Consider the following 20,262-nt stretch of genomic DNA (forward strand, 5'->3'; position numbering starts at 1 on the left):
TCCTCTTTCATTCTTTTGCATATGGATATCCAGTTCTCTAGGCACCATTTATTGAAGAGACTGTTCTGTCCCAGGTGAGTTGGCTTGACTGCCTTATCAAAGATCAAATGTCCATAGATGAGAGGGTCTATATCTGAGCACTCTATTCTATTCCATTGGTCGATATATCTATCTTTATGCCAGTACCATGCTGTTGTGACGACTGTGACTTCATAATATGCCTTAAAGTCAGGCAGTGTGAGACCTCCAGCTTCGTTTTTTTTCCTCAAGATACTTTTAGCAATTCGGGGCACCCTGCCCTTCCAGATAAATTTGCTTATTGGTTTTTCTATTTCTGAAAAATAAGTTGTTGGGATTTTGATTGGTATTGCATTGAATCTGTAAATCAGTTTAGGTAGAATTGGCATCTTAACTATATTTAGTCTTCCAATCCATGAACACGGTATGCCCTTCCATCTATTTAGGTCTTCTGTGATTTCTTTTAACAGTTTTTTGTGGTTTTCTTTGTATAGGTCTTTTGTCTCTTAAGTTAAATTTATTCCTAAGTACTTTATTCTTTTAGTTGCAATTATAAATGGAATTCGTCTCTTGATTTCCCCCTCAGCTTGTTCATTGCTAGTGTATAGAAACGGTACAGATTTTTGAATGTTGATCTTGTAACCTGCTACTTTGCTGTACTCATTTATTAGCTCTAGTAGTTTCGTTGTGGATTTTTCTGGGTTTTCGACGTATAGTATCATATCATCTGCAAACAGTGATAGTTTTACTTCTTCCTTTCCACTTTTGATGCCTTGTATTTCTTTTTCTTGTCTGATTGCTCTGGCTAGAACCTCCAACACGATGTTGAATAATAGTGGTGATAATGGACATCCTTGTCTTGTTCCTGATCTTAGGGGGAAAGTTTTCAATTTTTCCCCATTGAGGATAATATTAGCTGTGGGTTTTTCATATATTCCCTGTATCATTTTAAGGAGGCTCCTTTGTATTCCTATCCTTTGAAGTGTTTTCAACAGGAAAAGATGTTGAATCTTGTCAAATGCCTTCTCTGCATCAATTGAGATGATCATGTGATTTTTCTGCTTTGATTTGTTGATATGGTGTATTACATTAATTGATTTTCTTATGTTGAACTATCCTTGCATACCTGGGATGAATCCTACTTGGTCATGATGTATAATTCTTTTAATGTGTTGTTGGATTTGATTTGCTAGAATTTTGTTGAGGATTTTTGCATCTATATTCATTAGAGAGATTGGTCTGTAGTTTTCTTTTTTTGTAATATCTTTGCCTGGTTTTGGTATGAGGGTGATGTTGGCTTCATAGAATGAATTAGGTAGCTTTCCCTCCACTTCAATTTTTTTGAAGAGTTTGAGCAGGGTTGGTACTAATTCTTTCTGAAATGTTTGGTAGAATTCACATGTGAAGCCGTCTGGTCCTGGACTTTTCTTTTTGGGAAGCTTTTGAATGACTGATTCAATTTCTTTACTTGTGATTGGTTTATTGAGGTCATCTATTTCTTCTTGAGTCAAAGTTGGTTTTTCATGCCTTTCTAGGAACTTGTGCATTTCATCTACATTGTTGTATTTATTAGCATAAAGTTGTTCATAGTATCCTGTTATTACCTCCTTTATTTCTGTGAGGTCAGTGGTTATGTCTCCTCTTCCATTTCTGATCCTATTTATTTGCATCCTCTCCCTTCTTCTTTTTGTCATTCTTGCTAAGGGCCCATCAGTCTTGTTGATTTTCTCATAGAACCAACTTCTGGTCTTATGGATTTTCTCTATTGTTTTCATGTTTTCAATTTCATTTATTTCTGCTCTAATCTTTGTTATTTCTTTCCTTTTGCTTGCTTTGGGGTTAGTTTGCTGTTCTTTCTCCAGTTCTTCCAAGTGGACAGTTAATTCCAGAATTTTGTCCTTTCTTCTTTTTTTTAATTTATTTTTATTATTTATTTATTTATTTATTTTACATGGGCAGGCACTAGGAATCGAACCCGGGTCCTCAGGCATGGCAGGCAAGCACTCTTACCTGCTGAGCCACCGTGGTCCGCCCTCTTCTTTTTTGATATAGGCATTTAGGGCAATAAATTTCCCTCTTAGCACTGCCTTTGCTGCATCCCATAGGTTTTGATACGTTGTGTTTTCATTTTCATTCGCCTCGAGATATTTACTAATTTCTCTTGTAATTTCTTCCTTGACCCACTGGTTGTTTAAGAGTGTGTTGTTGAGCCTCCACGTATTTGTGAGTTTTCTGGCACACTGCCTATTATTGATTTCCAACTTCATTTCTTTATGATCTGAGAAAGTGTTGTGTATGATTTCAATCTTTTTAAATTTGTTGAGACTTGCTTTGTGACCCAGCATATGGTCTATCTTTGAGAATGATCCATGAGCACTTGAGAAAAAGGTGTATCCTGCTGTTGTGGGGTGTAATGTCCTATAAATGTCTGTTAAGTCTAGCTCATTTATTGTAATATTCAAATTCTCTATTTCTTTATTGATCCTCTGTCTAGATGTTCTGTCCATTGATGAGAGTGGGGAATTGAAGTCTCCAACTATTATGATAGATGTGTCTATTTCCCTTTTCAGTATTTGTAGTGTATTCCTCACGTATTTTGGGGCATTCTGATTCGGTGCATAAATATTTATGATTGTTATGTTTTCTTGTTTAATTGTTCCTTTTATTAGTAGATAGTATCCTTCGTTGTCTCTTTTAACTGTTTTACATTTGAAGTCTAATTTGTTGGATATTAGTATAGCTACTCCTGCTCTTTTCTGGTTGTTATTTGCATGAAATATCTTTTCCCAACCTTTCACTTTCAACCTATGTTTATCTTCGGGCCTAAGATGTGTTTCCTGTAGACAGCATATAGAAGGATCCTGTTTTTTAATCCATTCTGCCAGTCCATGTCTTTTGACTGGGGAATTCAGTCCATTAACATTTAGTGTTATTACTGTTTGGGTAATACTTTCCTCTACCATTTTGCCTTTTGTATTATGTATATCATATCTAATTTTCCTTCTTTCTACATTCTTCTCCTCACCTCTCTCTTCTGTCTTTTCGTATCTGACTCTAGTGCTCCCTTTAGTATTTCTTGCAGAGCTGGTCTCTTGGTCACAAATTCTCTCAGTGACTTTTTGTCTGAAAGTGTTTTAATTTCTCCCTCATTTTTGAAGGACAATTTTGCTGGATATAGAAGTCTTGGTTGGCAGTTTTTCTCTTTTAGTAATTTAAATGTATCATTCCAGTGTCTTCTTGCCTCCATGGTTTCTGCTGAGAAATCTACACATAGTCTTATTGGGTTTCCCTTGTATGTGATGGATTGTTTTTCTCTTGCTGCTTTCAAGATCTTCTCTTTCTCTTTGACCTCTGACATTGTAACTAGTAAGTGTCTTGGAGAACGCCTATTTGGGTCTATTCTCTTTGGGGTGCACTGCACTTCTTGGATCTGTAATTTTAGGTCTTTCGTAAGAGTTGGGAAATCAGGGTCCATGGCAACAATCCCCCCCTTCTTATTTTGTTTATTTACACCCTTTCTCTTTTCTTTATTGGCATACCTAAAGGTCCATCCATTTCTATTTTCTCAAAGAATCAACTTTTGCTTTTGTTAATACTTTTTATTGTTTTTTTTTCTTCCAGTTTGTTTATTTCTGCTTTAATCATTGTTATTTCTCTTCTGTTTGCTTTGGGGTTAGTTTTCTCTTCTTTCTTTAGTTCTCTCAGGTAAGCAGGTAAGTCCTCAATTTTTTCTCTTTCTTGTTTTTTAATATAGGTATTTAAGGCCATAAATTTCCCTCTCAGCACTGCCTTTTCTGCATCCAATAAATTCTGATATGTCATATTCTCATTTTCATTTGTTTCCATATATTTACCTGTTTCTTTAGCAGTTTCTTCTTTGACTTACTGATTGTTTAAGACTATGTTGTTTTATCTCCATATATTTGTGAAAGCTTTGATTCTTTGGTGGTTATTGATTTCCAGCTTCATTCCATTGTGATCAGAGAAAGTGCTTCATATAATTTTAATCTTAGTAAATTTATAAAGACCTGTTTTGCATCCCAGCATGTGAACTATCCTGGAAATCATTCTATGAGCACAAGAGAAGAATATGTATATACTGGTGTTTTGGGGTATAGCGATCTACATATGTCAGGTCCAGTTGATTTATCACATAGTTTAAATTCTCTATGTCATTGTTGATACTCTGTCTGGTTGTTTTACCGTTATAGGAAAGTGGTATATTGAAGTCTCCCACTGTTGTTGAAATGTTATTGCTCCCTTTAGTTTTGCCACTGTTTACCTTATGTACTTAGGAGCTCCTTGATTGGAAGCATAAACATATATGATTGTTGTTTCTTCCTGGCGATGTGTCCCTTTTATTAATATGTAGTGTCCTTCCTGGTCTCTTAGGACACTTTACATTTAAAGTCTATTTTGTCTGATATTAGTATAGCTACTCCTGCTTTCTTTTCTTTATAGCTTGTATAGAAGATCTTTTTCCAACCTTTCACTTTCAGTCTATTTATATCCTTAGGTCTAAGGTGAGTCTCTTGTAAGAAGCATATAGATGGATCATAATTTTTAATCTCGTTTGCCCATTGATGTCTTTGAGTTGGTGAGTTTGGTCTGTTAACATTCAAAGTTATTACAGTAATGATAGTTCTTAAATCTGCCATCCTTTTAGTTTTTATTCATCAGATCTATATATTCTTTTCCCTATCTCTCTTTTTGTCCTTTAAGTTACCCTTACTGATACTCTTCAATTCTGTGTCCTCCTCCAGACCTCGTCTCCTGTCTTTTATTTTCCCTTTTTCAGCTGATGGAACTACTGTTCTAGTTTGTTAACTGCTGGAATGCAACACACCAGAGATGGATTCGCTTTCAATAAAAGGGGATTTATTTAGTTGACATATAGTTCTTCAGAGGAAAGGCATTTAACTTTCAATTGAGGTTCTCTCTTACATGGGAAGGCACAGGGCGATCTCTGCTGACCTTCTCTCCAGGCCTCTGGGGTCAATAACTTTCCCCGGGGTGATTCCTTTCTACATCTCCAAAGGCCTGGGCTGAGCTGCAAGTGCTGAGATGAGGTATGCTGAGCTGCTTTTGCTGTGCTATGTTGAGGTCTCTCATTTAACACCAGCCAATTAAATCAAACATCATTCATTGCAGCTGCCTCCTAGCGACTGCAGATGTAATCAGCAACGATGAGGTTCACATGCCATTGGCTCATGTCCACAGCAGTAGAACGAGGCCCCTTCACCTGGCCAAGTTGACACCTGAATCTAACTACCACAACTACCTTTATAGTTTTTTGTTGGGCAGGTCTCTTGTTGACAAATTCTCTCAGCCTTTTTCTTAGAAAATTTTAATCTCTTCCTGAGTTTTGAAAGACAACTTGGATGATGAAGAATTTTTGGCTGGAAGTCTTTCTCATTCAGGATCTTAAATATTTCGTGCTCCTGCCTTCATGGTGCCTGCTAAATAGTCTGAAATCAGTCATACATACAAAACATACATACAGTGTTTTTCCCTTGTATGTAGTGGATCATTTTTTTCTTGCTGCTTTCATATTTTCTTCTTCTCTTCAACATTTGGCAGTATAATTAGTATGCGTCTTGGTGTAGCTCTATTTGGATTTATTCTATTTCAGGTTGATTGGGCTTCTTTGATTTGCATATTTATGTATTTTATAACATTTGGGAAGTTTTCCTCCATTATCTCTTCAACTGACTGTCCTAGCACTTTACTCTTCTCCTTCTGGGACACTGATGATTCTTACATTTGTGCTTTTCATGTTATCTGTCATTGCCCTGAAATCTGGTTCAGTTTTTTCATTTTTCTTGCCATTTGCTCTTTTGCATGTTCGAGTTCAATCATTCCCTCTTCTAGCTTGCTTATTCTTTCTTCCACCTCCTCAAATCTTTGTGTGCCTCTAGTATGTTTTTAATTTGGTCTACAGTATCGTTCATCTATCAGATTGGCTATTTCTCTGTTTATTCTTTCAAATTCTTATTTAAGCTCCTCTAGTGTCTTCTTAATAACCTTTATGTCATTATGAATGTCTTTGATTTGTTTTTCCAAATTCCCATCTGTTTGCCTATATCTACTTTGCCTCTCAGATGCTAACCTGGGTCAGGAGAGCTCTACTGCCTTTTTTTCAAAACCTTACCTGCCAAGATAATGCATTCACTTAAAAAAATTGTGGTAATATATATATATATATATATATATATATATATATATATATATATATATATATACAAATACAGAATTTGCCATTTTAACCATCTTCATTTGTACAATTGAGTGATATTGCTTATATTCAAAATAGTGTTACCATAACCACCATCCATTACCAAAATTTTTATCACCCCCCCCAATAGAAGCTCTTTACTCATTAAGCAATAATTTCCTGTACCTACCCACCCTACCCTCTGGTGACTTATACCCACTTTGCCAGTTTGAATCTCCAGAAAAGCCATGTTTTAATTCTAATCCAGTCTTGTGGGAGCAGCTATTTCTTTTAATCCTGATTCAGTAGTGTAGGGGTGGGAAATTTGATTAGAACCTCTCCATGGAGATGTGGCACACCCAATTATGGATGTGACCTTTTGATTAGATGGAAGTATAACTCTACCTATTCCAGGTGGGTCTTGATTAGTTCACTGGAGTCCTTTGAAAGAGGAAACATTTTAGAGAGAACTCAGAGCACAGCCAATGTAAACATTTGGGAATAGAGACAGAAAAGCCCAGGTACTAAGCAAGGACTCACAGAAATAGCCAGAACCTGAGGAAAAGAAATCTCCAGCCCCAACACATACTAAGCTAGGAGATGAAACCCAGCGTTTAGTCCCAGAGCAGCTAAGTGAATGCCTATAGAAGCTTAGAGAAGAAACCACTGGCATCAGAAGCTGGAAGCACAAAACAGGGAACAAGGACTGTCAGACACCAGCCACCTAACTTCCCAGCTGACAGAGGTGTTCCAGATGGCATCAGTCTTTCTTGAGTGAAGGTAACCTTGTGTTAGTGCCTTAATTTGGACATTTTCACAGCCTTGGAATTGTAACTTGCCACTTTTTAAATTCCCTTTTTAAAAGGTGTTCCATTTCTGGTACATTGCTTCCTGGTAGCTTAACAAACTAATGTACCCACTGGTAGGCAACTGCAAGTTCTGTCTTAGTACCCTTTAAAAGAATTGGTCGCCATGAAGAAATTCTTAACATTTTTCAGCTGTCATTTTCTTTTGGCCGTGTCATAGATTCTTTTGTAAGCATTGCCTATTGAACACTGGAACACTGGAAACTAGGTGCTATTATTACCTTTTAACAGATGAGGACACGGTCTTGGTGTAGACGAAAATATTTACAAGGGAAACTGCCTGAATGTGAAAATGATTTGGCTGTAGCTGTTGTCACCCTAGTGATCCCTGAGGTTTGATAAAAACCTTAGATCATCCTTCTTTATTATTGTTTTTGCCCTTCTCGAAAGCTTCCCAACTGACCAAAGAGATTTTCCTAATCAGAGTGAGAATATGCAGATAAGTCAGTGACAAAACCAGGATTCAAACCATTTACAGGGCAGTGCAATAGTGGCTCAGTGGCAGAATTCTCGTCTGCCATGTCGGAGACCTGGGTTTGATTCCCAGTGCCTGCCTATGCCAAAAAAAAAAAAAAAGAAAGTAAAACAATTTATAGCAGTTCCATCTAATATCTTTTACATATTTAAATTTTCTCACTTGTGTCAAGGAGAACATTTTCGCTGTTTTTTAGAAACCATGATCCAGTTCAACTTTCATATATTACGTTTGAAGTTTGTGTATTTTAATTTTTGTAATTTGTTAACTACTCTGTTCCTTGTGACATTCAGATTTTGAGGAATCCAGGTGAGTTGTCTATTTGAATTTCCTTCATCCTGGATTTGATTGGTTGTTTCTTTATGGTTTCTTTTAACTTGTTCTCCTAGCTCCTACATTTTCTATAAATTGGAAGTTAGATTTAGAGGACGGGTGAAAATCAGGTTAAATTTTTTTGACAATGATGTATACTTTTATGCATGATGCATACTTTATATAACATTATTTCAGGAGCAAATAATGCCGTGTTGTCTCCTGATTACTGATGATGAATTTAGTCATTTTGGATAAGGTAGTTACAGTCAGATAGCAATTACAATAATAAAATTTTTCCTTGGCGGTTAATATGTAATCATTTTGCACACTGAAAATCCTGTTCTTCAGCAATCTTCCACCTTATCTTTTCAGCATCCACTGTTAATCTTTACTTAAATAATTTAATAGGAAGATGTTACATTTATGAAATGTATCACTCCTTCTACATTTATATGTGGTGCTCTTCAACAAAAAGTACTTTTGCTGCTGCTTCTTTCTCTCACTCATCTTAGTATCACTTTGGATTCAGGGGTTTTTATTTGCATGAGATGTTATAATCATTTACAGATGTTACTCTGAATGGTCCAGCTGTCTCAAAGTTGACTAAGTGTTTAAGCTGGCCCATGTGTCTTTTTTATATGCCCCATTAATCTTTGAACACTTTAGTCCTTTCTGAAACAAGATGTTTCAGATTCATCTTGTGCTTTCCTTGTACCCCTTTATTTGGTACTGGGGTGGCTTTCTTATCTCATTAAGTCTTAGCTAGAGTTTCAAAATGTATTAGAGTACTCAGTTCTGAATTTAACCAGCAATGTAATAATCAGATTACTCTTCAAATTACTTTATATTTGTAGTGTTTAAATTCATGGTACTTAAATTCACGAAGGATTGTCATAAGAGAATACAGCATATTGATTCAGTAATTTAAAATTGGATTTTGTATTAAGCCAAACAAACAGAAAGCTGCTTACCTGTAATTTCCAGAATCACCAAGATTAAAGGTACCAGAGACACACTAATAGGTCATTGTTAAGCAGTCAAGCACTAGAGCCAGAGCATCTGAATTAAATTCTAGCTCTGAAATTTACTAGCTATTTAAACTTAGGCCAGTTTCTTTCCCTTTGTGCCTTCATGTTTTTTTTCTCAATGGGAATAGTAGTACCTAAAGATAAGGGTTGGTTGAGATTTAAAGACATCAATTTTAAAGCACTTTCAACAGAATCTGGCATAAAATCAACACTCAGTAAATGCCAGCTATTATAAAAACTCAAGGCTTAGGAAACATCCTGCTTATTGTTTTTTTTTTTTAAAGGAAAGACAGAGAGAAGGAAGGAAGGATAGAAGGAAGAAAGGGAAACATTTTTAAACATTTTCTTGTTTTTATTGTATTCTGTTTCTCCGTTTTTGTTACATGGGCTGGGGCCGGGAATCGAACCGAGGTCCTCCGGCATAGCAGGCAAGCACTTTGCCCGCTGAGCCACCGCGGCCCGCCCCCTGCTTATTGTTTTAAAGGTCTTCCCTGTTCATGTTCTTGTATCAGATAATATCAGAAATATTGATATTGCAGTCTTACTTTGTTATAAGGAGAACATGAAACATATAAAGAATCTTATTTGCCTCTGCTGGAAGAAGATGAATTTTGTTTCTCATTTCTAGCAAGTTCATTGGACTTCACAACATTTATTTTTTTATTCTCACCACATTATTATTTCAAGACAGCATTAAAAATGTAGTGCTTGGACTCAGACTGCTTGAGTGTAAATCCTGGTTACATCATATATTTCATGTGATCTGAAGCATATTAACTCCACTGTGTGGTCTAAAACTTGGGAATCACTACACTATCTTCCTTTTTGGGGTTTCTTTAATAATATTTAATGAGTAAAGTCATCCAAAGTATTTGAATCCATGATTAGCATATAAGCACTAAAGGAGTCAGTTATTATAATTTGTTTCTTCTTATTTTTGACAACCCTAGTTTTCTATTTGCGCTGATTTTTCTCACCTTTTGGAAATAATTACTTTTCTCACTTAGAATTGTGTGTGTGTGTGTATGTATGTGTGTGCTGTTACATAACAGAAAAGGATTTTAGCTAACTTAAGTTAGAAAATTATGGGAATCATCCACCAAATGGAAGGAACAGCTGAAGGACCAGTATGGAAAAGGGCAACTATAGAACCAATCAGCTCTGACCGTCAGATGTAGGTAGTAAGAGCTATTCAATCAATTTATCAGTGTACTACAGCTGGATTAAATTAGCTCTAACTATTTTCTTTTTCTTTATTTTTTATTGTATAATATAACATATATACTAAGCAAAGAAATAAAAAAGCAGTAGTTTTCAAAGTACTTTTCAACAAGAAGTTACAGGATAGATCCCAGAGTTGTCATGGCCACCATATAGTCCTCTCAGATTTTTCCTTCTAGCTGCTCCAGGACATAGGAGGCTAGAAGGCTTAAATATTTTTTTTTATCACCACAATCGACTTTCTTTCTTTTTTGTGAAAAATAATATATATACAAAAAAGCAATAAATTTCAAAGCACCACAGTTAGTTGTAGAACACAATTCAAAGCTTTGACATGGGTCACAATTCCACAACTCTAGGTTTCCACTTCTAACTGCTCCAAGAGACTGGAGACCCAAAAAAGACATCAATCTAATGACCAGCAATCATATTAATTTGCTAAGGGGTGTTTGGGCTATAGACATTCTAACATTTTCATGTTGGAAGGATCTGTCACAAATATGGGGTAGAGAGCTGGAATTATCTGATGTTCTGGAGAGGCTGGACCCTCTAGGTTTCAGGACTAATCTTGTCCAGGAACCCATCTGGAGGTTGTAGGTTTCTGGAAAGTTACTCTAGTGTGTGGAACCCTTGAAGAATCTTATATAATGCCCTTGGTGTTCTTTAGGATTGGCTAGAATGGTCCTGGTTGGGGTTTGGCTGATAGGTAGCAATGTCAAACTGAAGCATAAGAGCAACCTCCACAGTAGCCTCTTGACTCTAGTTAAACTCTGTCTGCCACTGATACTTTTTTAGTTACACTTCTTTTCCCCCTTTTGATCGGGATAGAAATGTTGATCCCATGGCACCAGGGCTGGATTCATCCCTGGCAGTCATCTCCCACATCACCAGGGAAACTGTCAGCCCTGGATGTCATGTCCCAGGTAGGGAGGAGGGCAATGATTTCACTTGCAGAATTAGGCTTAGAGAGAGTGAGGCCACATCTGAGCAACAAAAGAGGTCCTCCAGAAGTAACTCTTAGGCATACCAATAAGTAGGCTAAGCTTCTCTGCTACCTACATAAACTTTATGAGAGTAAGCCTCGAGATCATCAAGGGCATGGCCTATTGTCTTGGGTGTCCCTAAAGTTTGATGCAGTATCAGGGGATTTCCTAATGGTAAAGTTTAATATCTCCATATTTTTTATCCTATCCCTCAAGGGACTTTGCCAATATTTTTTTATTATCTGCTTAATATACTCTAGGAAGTATCCAGGCATTACATTAGGCTATGCAGGATAAAATACCTGTTTCTTATCTGGGCTCCCTGTGTTTCAGTTGTTCAAATGAGTTATACAGATAAATTGAATTAGATTGTGTGCTATAGAAAATTTCGTTTCCAGACTAAATAAACCTTTCTTCCTTTGGTCTCAAAGAGTATGCATAGTTCTAAAATATGGACACTGTCTTCCTTACGCCTGTGTTCTGAATTACTTTAACCCCAACCAGATCAGCTTCATTCTTGTCTCTAAATATCAGGTTATATATGTTTTTTTAAACAGCCTTTTGAAATCCAGAAATAATAATTACCCCTCCGGGCTAAATGTGTCTGATATAAAAGCTTGCAATCTAGGCCCATGTTTTCTTGTAAGCATTTTCTAAAGGAGACCACACCATTTTGTTCTTTTGTTTCTGGCTTATTTTGCTTCACCAAATGTCCCACACATTCATTCACATCATTGCTTGCCTCATGACTTCATTCCTTTTTTGTAGCAGAATAACATTCGTTCCTAAGTATACACCATTGTTCGCCAATCTACTTTTCAGTCAGTGCATCCTTCAGCAACCTGCATACATCTGGGATCATGTAGAGTGCTCCAAGTCTACAGGCCATCAACACTCTCAATTTTAAATAATTTCATTGTTCTCAAGAGAAAGAAAACCAATAAACACACCCTTGCCAAATAGGAAATCTAAACCTCCCCTTAACTCTTGTCCCTCCCCCCATTATTTACCTCTGTGGTTGCTGTGGTAGTGCTGATGTTTTCTTTTTTAAACATAGCCCATAGCATGCAATAGCAATTTCCCCCTATACCCTGGACTTAAACACTCCTTGTGCATCATATCTTTGAAGTAGTTCTTGCAAGAACTAATTTATATTTCTAGTGTGAATCAGTGGGACACGTAGGTCTGCACAACCCCTTTCAATCTTGTTCATCTTCAATATGGTAATATTACTTATAGACCCACTAGAGAACCACCTTCACTCCTATCTATTCCCTTACATTGGAGTTCAACCTCATTAGCTAACGGTTTACCCATCTCTAGCTTCTATATATCTCTAAGTCCCCTATATTCTGTATTATAAGCCTCTGATTATACCTTTATGCTGGTCATAAAAGTAGAATCATACAGTATCTATCCTTTTGTGTTTAGCTAATTTCACTCAGCATTATGTCCTCATGGCTCATCCATCTTACCATGTGCTTCAAGATGTCATTTTGTCTTACTGCTGCATGATATTCCATTGAATATATATATATAGCAAATTTTGTTGATCCACTCATCTGTTGATGGGCATTTGGATTGTTTCTGTCTTTTGGCAATTGTTCATAATGCTGCTATGAACATTGGTGTACAAATGTCTGTTTGCATCATTGTTTTCAACTCTTTTGGGTATATAACAAGTAGTACTGTTGCTGGGTCATAGGGCAACTCAATATTTAGTTCCCTAAGGAACCGCCAAGCAGTCTTCCGTAGTATCTGTACCATTCATTACACATTCCCACCAGTTGTGCATAAGTGTCCCAGTTTCTCCACATCCTCTCCAATATTCATAGTTTCCTGTTTATTTAATAGCAGCCATTCTTATAGGTGTGAGGTGGTATCTCATTGTAGTCTTGATCTGCATTTCCTTATGGACAAAGAAAATGAACATCTCTTCATGTGCTTGTGAGTCATCTGTATTTGCTCTTCAGAAAATACCTATTCATATCTTTAGCCCGTTTTATAATTAAGTTGTTCTTTTGTTGTTGAGTTGTATCATTTCTTTGTGTATACAGGAAATCAAACCTTTGTCCGATATGTGACTTCCAAATATTTTCTCCCAATGATATGTCTGCCTTTTCACCTTTTAGACAAAGTCTTTTGAGGTGCAGAAGCATTTGATTTTGAGGAGTTCCCATTTATCTATTTTTTCTATTGTTCCTTGTGCTTTCGGTATAACGTTTAGGAAGCTATCTCCTATTACTTGGTCTTGAAGCTTTATGGTGCTAGTTCTTATATTTAGGTGTTTGATCAACTTTAAGTTTTGTATAGGGTGAGCTCCAACTGTTTTCTAGCTTGGTGATAATCCATTTAAGGTTCTGTGACCCACAGAAGATCACTGAAGGATTATTTGAAATGCCTCTGACCTGGTATGGATCCCCAGGCTAGAAGTAGGGCTGTACTTGTGAGTGGTAGTCTCATCAAAGCTGTTCATGATGAGGATGCAGCCATTCCTCAAAAGGGGGCTGGAATTTGTTATTAGATAAGAGAGAGTAGCAACTATGTGTCCCCCAAACCAACACGCATTCTCTATAATCCTAATGTATACATTTTTTAGCTACCTGAGATATTTTTTGAACAAAAATAAAGGTGTGGAATAAACAGTGTTACCAGCACTTAATTATAAAATGAATACTAGTATAAAACTCAAAATATCTAGGCTCTAGGCCCAGCCTTTTTAAGTTGAATTAACCACAACTTTTTTGACCCTAGTTTCCCTATTCAAAAAGTGATTGTATAAGCACTAAATGTGCAGTAAAGGATTGTTCTAGCAGTAAAATCCCAAGATCAGGTCCTCTGAGTTCTTTTTTTATGTAGGAGCCTCTATTACATTTACAAATGCCCATACATACCCTATATGTCCAGTCTTCAGAATCAAGTGCTGTACGGGAATTTATATGCTGACAAAAGTTTATAGCAGTTAAGCAATACTCAGGATTCTTCAACTAGTTATTTATTGCTTTAGTTTCTATCAAGGCAGGAAAGGTAAGATTGGTGTTGAAGGGAAATTGGAGCTAAACTCATTATATTTTCAGGTTGATAAGATTAGAAAATAATTTGTTTAAGTGCAATTAATCATAAACAGTTTTTCATTTCTACATTTATTTTTATTTCTCTAAGAGTAAGGGACTTTTGAATATTTCTTAGTACTTTCAGAAAAGATTTTTGTATTTGTTCTAATCTGTTGAGTATTCCTTAGTACTTTAGGTATAGACTCCTAATAACATTTTCATTTTTGGCTCCATTACCTGGTTCCATTCATCTACTAGACTAGATGAGCATGAATTCATAATTTGTATTTAGAATCATTGAAGGATTATTTGAAATACCTCTGAAAGTGTAACAGTGATGTTTCATTGTTCTTTTTTAAACAACATTTAGTTTTTTAAAAAGTGTTAGCCGAACACATTCCATGCTCTAAACCACTGTGCTAGATTGGCCCTCTAAGAAGACAAAATAAAAGTAAACCAAAATTTTTATAATTTAACTTCATGTTGTCAGCTGTTTTAATGCTACACTTCAGACTCTTCAAAGTTTCATTATTACTGGTTATTTTTTTGACTGCTTGCTAACCAAATATACCTGGTTGATTGGCATTTCCCATGTGTTCAGTTGAAGGAGATTGGTATGTTTTTAAACCCACAAGAAAAAAAAAGTAATTAGTGTAGTAGTTAGGTTCAGGTATTAATTTGGCCAGATGCTGGTGTCCAGCTGTTCTATTGCTGTGACTAAAATCATCAGCATGTGAAATTCATCTATGGCTGATTACATCTTGTGGTTGGCTAAGGGGAGTGCCTTCCACAATGAGTAACATTTAATTTAATTAGCTAAAGGCTTAAATGAGAGAGGTCAGAAGAGAGCTCAGCATCTAAGAGCCAGACGTTTGGAAATGCAGGAAGTAATCACCCCGGAGAAAGCCATTTGAACCCAGAAATCAGGAGAAAGGCCGGCAGACATCACTGTGCACTGTCCTACGTGACAGAGGAAGCCAGAGGAAAACCAGCTGCCTTTTCTCCAAAGAACTGTAAATTTGTAACAAAATAAATCCCCTTTATAAAAGCCAGTCCATTTCTGGTGTTTTGCATTCCAGCAACATTAGCAAACTAAAACATTAGTTGTAACAAATTTGTCTTAATTACTTAAGTCAGAATTTTCTTGGTAATAGAGATAGTAATTGTCCTTGATCCAACTGCTTAGTAGCAAATACTTGGCCTTATCTATTAATGATGCTAAGTCAGTATTTTAACTTTATATTTGCTATATGCTCACTAGGGAAATCCAGCTTTCAAATCTGACCTATTAAAACATTAAAATATTTCAGGTAATTAGAACAGATTCTGTAGATTATTAAAATCAAACTGAGTTACAGAGACCCCTATTCAAAATGAAGTTTGTAGAATGAACTCATGTATAATTATCTTGCATTATGTGCAGCATTTGTTATTACTATAATTATATAAAACTGCATTATAGCATTAATATAAATCTAACATAAGGAAAGAAACATGGATTTAAAGCAAGATGAAACTGTCTTGCTAGTTCTGTGGCTTTTGTCTTATTACTTAACTCTCCAATCTTTGTTTCCTTAATTCTAAATGGAGGTAATTGTTTCTACTATTAGTATATTGTAATAGCTATGTGAGATTGCACTTATAATTTACACTTTAGGAAATGTTAGTTGTTACCTTCACACTTGAAAAGCAAAAATTTCCCTAATGCTATTGCCTCTGTTCCCAAATGAAATGGTTTCATTTTGCCATCTTTGTTTTCAGTGTTTTGGACTTATATATACATAACCATTCATATAGGAAACATGCTTTAAAAAAATCCCTCATTGTGTTATTTTGAGCCATATTAACAATATCTTTTATAATACCTCCTTGGTATACAATTTCAAATTAAAGGGAAGAAACAGATTTGTATGGATTAGTTTATTATGGTGGAAACTTGAAATATTTTATGTAAGTTGCAATTTTAATTTATAATATGTACAGTCTTGATGAAAAACTTTTAATTGTGACTACCTGTTGCTATTTCAGAAATATGGACTTTCAAATTTCAGTGAGAATTAAATTGAGTTAATGGGCTAAAAAAATTACTGAGGTATTTACAGATATAATCAAATCATAGAAATAAACTCTTCACTCTACACTTATAATTCATTTCTTCTGACTCTGCAAAGGAAAACTACTTAAAATGAAATCTGGATACATTTTCAACTTCGGAAATTGTCACTGTTTCAGCATCTGCTTGAGTTCCAGTGTTTTTATAAATAGGATTTATTTCCCTATTAATCAGGTACTTCTGGGTCACACCCCTTGGTTACTATAATAAGACATCTTAGATACTGCAGTGTATTGCTCCATCTCTTAGCTACAGTTAAGTTGTGGCTTTAGGTTTCTCATTCCCTTTCATTCCTTTTAGCCATTATATCAGTACGTTTTAGAGATGTTAGGAATTTTTATTTGAGTTGGAGTAAAAATAAGTGGAGACCATTGCTATTCGTCTTCAAACACATTTTAATTGAGGTGTTTCTGTTGTAACCATGCAACCTCCTGTGGTAAATATGACTGACTGCTCTTTTTTCTTGCGCTTTTTTAAGCAAAGTCAAACAGCGGTCCAGCTGAAAGAAGACATGAAAAAGATAGTGGCAGTGCCAGTAAGTGAACAGAGGGAGTCTACGTATAAAAAGTTATTTGGAGTAAGTCTCCAAGAACTTCAGCAGCAGGGGCTCACTGAGAATGGCATTCCAACTATAGTCTGGAGTATAGTGGAGTATTTGACACGGCATGGTAAGTTAAGTTGTGGTTTAATCTCTTTGTTTTTACATACTGTCCGTATTTTTAAAAATTGTAAACATTCCGTATGCAGCTCTTTTGTATTGGCCTATGGAAACCTCAAAGAGCATAATATTAATGCATATTTCTTCAAATGTAATTCTACAGAGGAACAGAGTGATATGAGCCAGGTATGTGGCTTTTTGATCAATTAATTTAAAGTAAGACAAGTTTTTATAATTCGAGAGAATGTTATATATAACATAATAATATTATATATATTGTTCTGGATTGCTTCCTGCCAGAATGCAACACACCAGAGACGGATTGGCTTTTAATAAAAGGGGATTTATTTTGTTGGTTCTTCATAGGAAAGGCAGCTAACTTTCATCTGAGGTTCTTTCTTACGTGGGAAGGCTCAGGGTAATCTCTGCTGGCCTTTTCTCCAGGCCTCTGGGTTCCAACAACTTTCCCCGGTGTGATTCCTTTCTGCATCTCCAAAGGCCTGGGCTGAGCTGTGAGTGCTGAGATGAGGTATGCTGAGCTGCTTGGGCTGTGCTACGTTGTGCTCTCTCATTTAAGCACCAGCCAGTTAAGTCAAACATCATTCATTGCAGCAGTCATGCCTCCTAGCCGACTGCAGATGTAATGAGCAACAGATGAGGTTCACGTACCATTGGCTCATGTCTGCAGCAACAAAACAAGGTGCCTTCACCTGACCAAGTTGACAACTAAATCTAACTACCACATATATCCAATATAATAATAAAAACTGTATTATTTTTCCAGTTGCTAAAAAAATAGCTCTATATCTAAAAATATAGGTATAGATCGATATTTTTCAAACTAAGATACTGTGATGGCAGAATTCCAAAATATATAATAAACAGCAAACAACTTCAAAAGATTTGGGAGGGAAATATTCTGAGGGAAATGTTGGGAATTTTCATCTTTCATATACTAAGACAAAATTGTCTCGTTGTGAGGAGAGAGTGTTAAAGGGAAAACTTGAGACTTCAGAGAAATTCTGTACTTTGTGTAGTTTGCTATAGGTCCCATAGCTTCCCAAGACTAGAAGTCAGCCCCCTTTTTCAGTGAGAATCTATAATAGTTTCCTGGCTGCTTAAACAAATATCATACAATGGGATGGCTTAAACAATGGGAATTTATAGGCTCACAGTTTTGAGATTAAAAATCTAGGCTTCAGCAAGGTGATACTTTCTCCCTGAAGAGTATGGTATTCTGGGGCTGGCTACTAATGGTTGTTGGTCCTTGACTTTCATGTCACTTGGTAATGTACATGATGATGCCATCTCTTTTCTCTTCTGGGTTCTGCTGACTTCCAGCTTTTGATTCTTCCCATGGCTTCTTTCTGTGTCCAATTTCCTATGTTTATAAGAACTTCAGCATATTGGATTAAGGCCCACCCCTCATTCAGTTTGGGCACAACTTAACAACATCTTCAAGGGTCCTATTTACAAATGGTTCACACCCACAGGACCAGGGGTTGGGACTGGAACATGACTTTTGTAGAAGACATGATATAATAACTGGTGTGTCCATTGGATCCCTAAGAGATATGTTCTTCCCACATGCAGAATACACTCATTCCATTACAACATCCCCAAAACTTTAAGTCATATCAGTAACAATGGTAAGTAGTCTCATCAAAATCAATTAGGGGCCTGGTCCATCCTTTCCAAAATTCTTCTGTCCGATAGCCCTGTGAAACCTAAAAACAAGTTATCTACTTCTAACATACGATGGTGGAATTAGCATTGAATAAGCATTCCTATTTTAGAATGGAGAAATTAGGAAGAAAAGAAGAGTCAGGGGTTGCAAATAAGTCCAAAATGCAGCAGGGCAAACTCCATTAGATTTCAAGGTCTGATAGTCATTTACTGATGGATATTTTGTCCTCTGGACCTGCGGGCGCAGGTCCACCCTCTCCTAATGTTTACACTGTGGCCATTCTCTCCCTATTATTGGGGTATAGGCTCTATCTCTTCAAGCATGGGATGGCTGCCAGCAATTCCATGAAACAGACCCATCATATCTGAGCAGTAGGGTGGCAGCACTCTACCTGACAATGGGGTGTAGAACTGCCCCATTCAAGCACTAGGGCAGGTAGCCTGCCTCTTCCAGTTGCTGGGGTGAACCTGCCCTTTCCACATACATTGGACAGCCTGCTCTCTTGGCCTGAGAGTGCTCAGCTTCCATGGATCTGCTCTTAAAATCATTTTTCCTTCAGTTCTTCTTTTCTCTGTTTCTTTCAGGCATTGCTTCTGTTCATACAAATATTGCAAGAATCTTGTTGGCTTTACATGAAGTTCCAGATCCTTCCTGCATAACTTCATTTCCGATTTTGATTTCCACTGAAATGACTGACTGGATCCATATTCAGCATTCCCTCTTTAGCAAAGGGTTGCTCATTTAAACCCTCACATGGAGCCCTATCCTCTGGGGACTTACTTCATGGGCACTCAGGGGAGATACGTGATACAGCTGCACTTATTTGGATGGGCTAAGGATTTTCAAAATGATCAATTTCTTGTTTCTTTGTGCTTAAGAGAGTTTTCAGCTTATTCTTTCCTCTTGCATTTTACTGTAACCTACCAGGAGAAACCGGGTCACATCTTCTACACTTATCTTTGAAATCTCCTCAGCTAAATATACAAATTCATCACTTATAAATTCTACTTTCAGTCTGACATCAGAACATAATTTTACCAAGTTCTCTACCACTTTATAACAAGCATCACTGTGTTAGTTGGATTCAGTTGTCAACTTGGCCAGGTGAGCATACCTAGTCTTGTTGCTGTGGACATAAGCCAACAGTACTTGAACCTCATCTGTTGCTAATTACATCTGCAGTCAACTAGGAGGCGTGTCTGCTGCAATGAGTGACATTTGACTTAATTGGCTGGTGCTTAAATGAGAGAACGCAGTGTAGCACAGCCTAAGCAGCTCGGCATTCCTCATCTCAGCACTTGCAGCTCAGCCCAGGCCTTTGGAGATGCAGAAAGAAGTCACCCTGGGGAAAGTTGTTGGAACCCAGGGGCCTGGAGAAGACCAGCAGAGACCATCTTGTGCCTTCCACGTAAGAAAGAACCTCAGTGGAAAGTTAGCTGCCTTTCCTCTGAAGAACCAACAAAATAAATCCCCTTTTATTAAAAGCCAATCCGTCTCTGGTGTGTTGCATTCTGTCAGCCAGCAAACCAGAACAATCACCTTTCTTCCAATTTCCAATAACACATCCATCATTTCATTCTAAGGCCTCATCGGAAGTACCTTTGATGTCCATATTTACACCAATAGTCTCT

At 36.7% G+C, this 20,262-nt stretch overlaps 1 protein-coding gene across 6 annotated transcripts in view; it reads left to right on the plus strand.

Annotated features, from left to right (window-relative positions):
- FAM13A (family with sequence similarity 13 member A) overlaps window positions 1-20,262 on the plus strand; it is a 344,433-nt gene that overhangs the window by 38,168 nt on the left and 286,003 nt on the right. For all 6 annotated transcript variants that reach the window (XM_077142873.1, XM_077142872.1, XM_077142870.1 and 3 more), the window contains one exon: window positions 16,765-16,954. In XM_077142873.1, the coding sequence (XP_076998988.1) occupies window positions 16,765-16,954 (190 nt within the window). The remainder of the gene's footprint in view (window positions 1-16,764; window positions 16,955-20,262) is intronic.

This window comes from Tamandua tetradactyla, chromosome 24 (genome assembly GCF_023851605.1).
Source record: "Tamandua tetradactyla isolate mTamTet1 chromosome 24, mTamTet1.pri, whole genome shotgun sequence".
NCBI classification, from domain to species: Eukaryota; Metazoa; Chordata; class Mammalia; order Pilosa; family Myrmecophagidae; genus Tamandua; species Tamandua tetradactyla.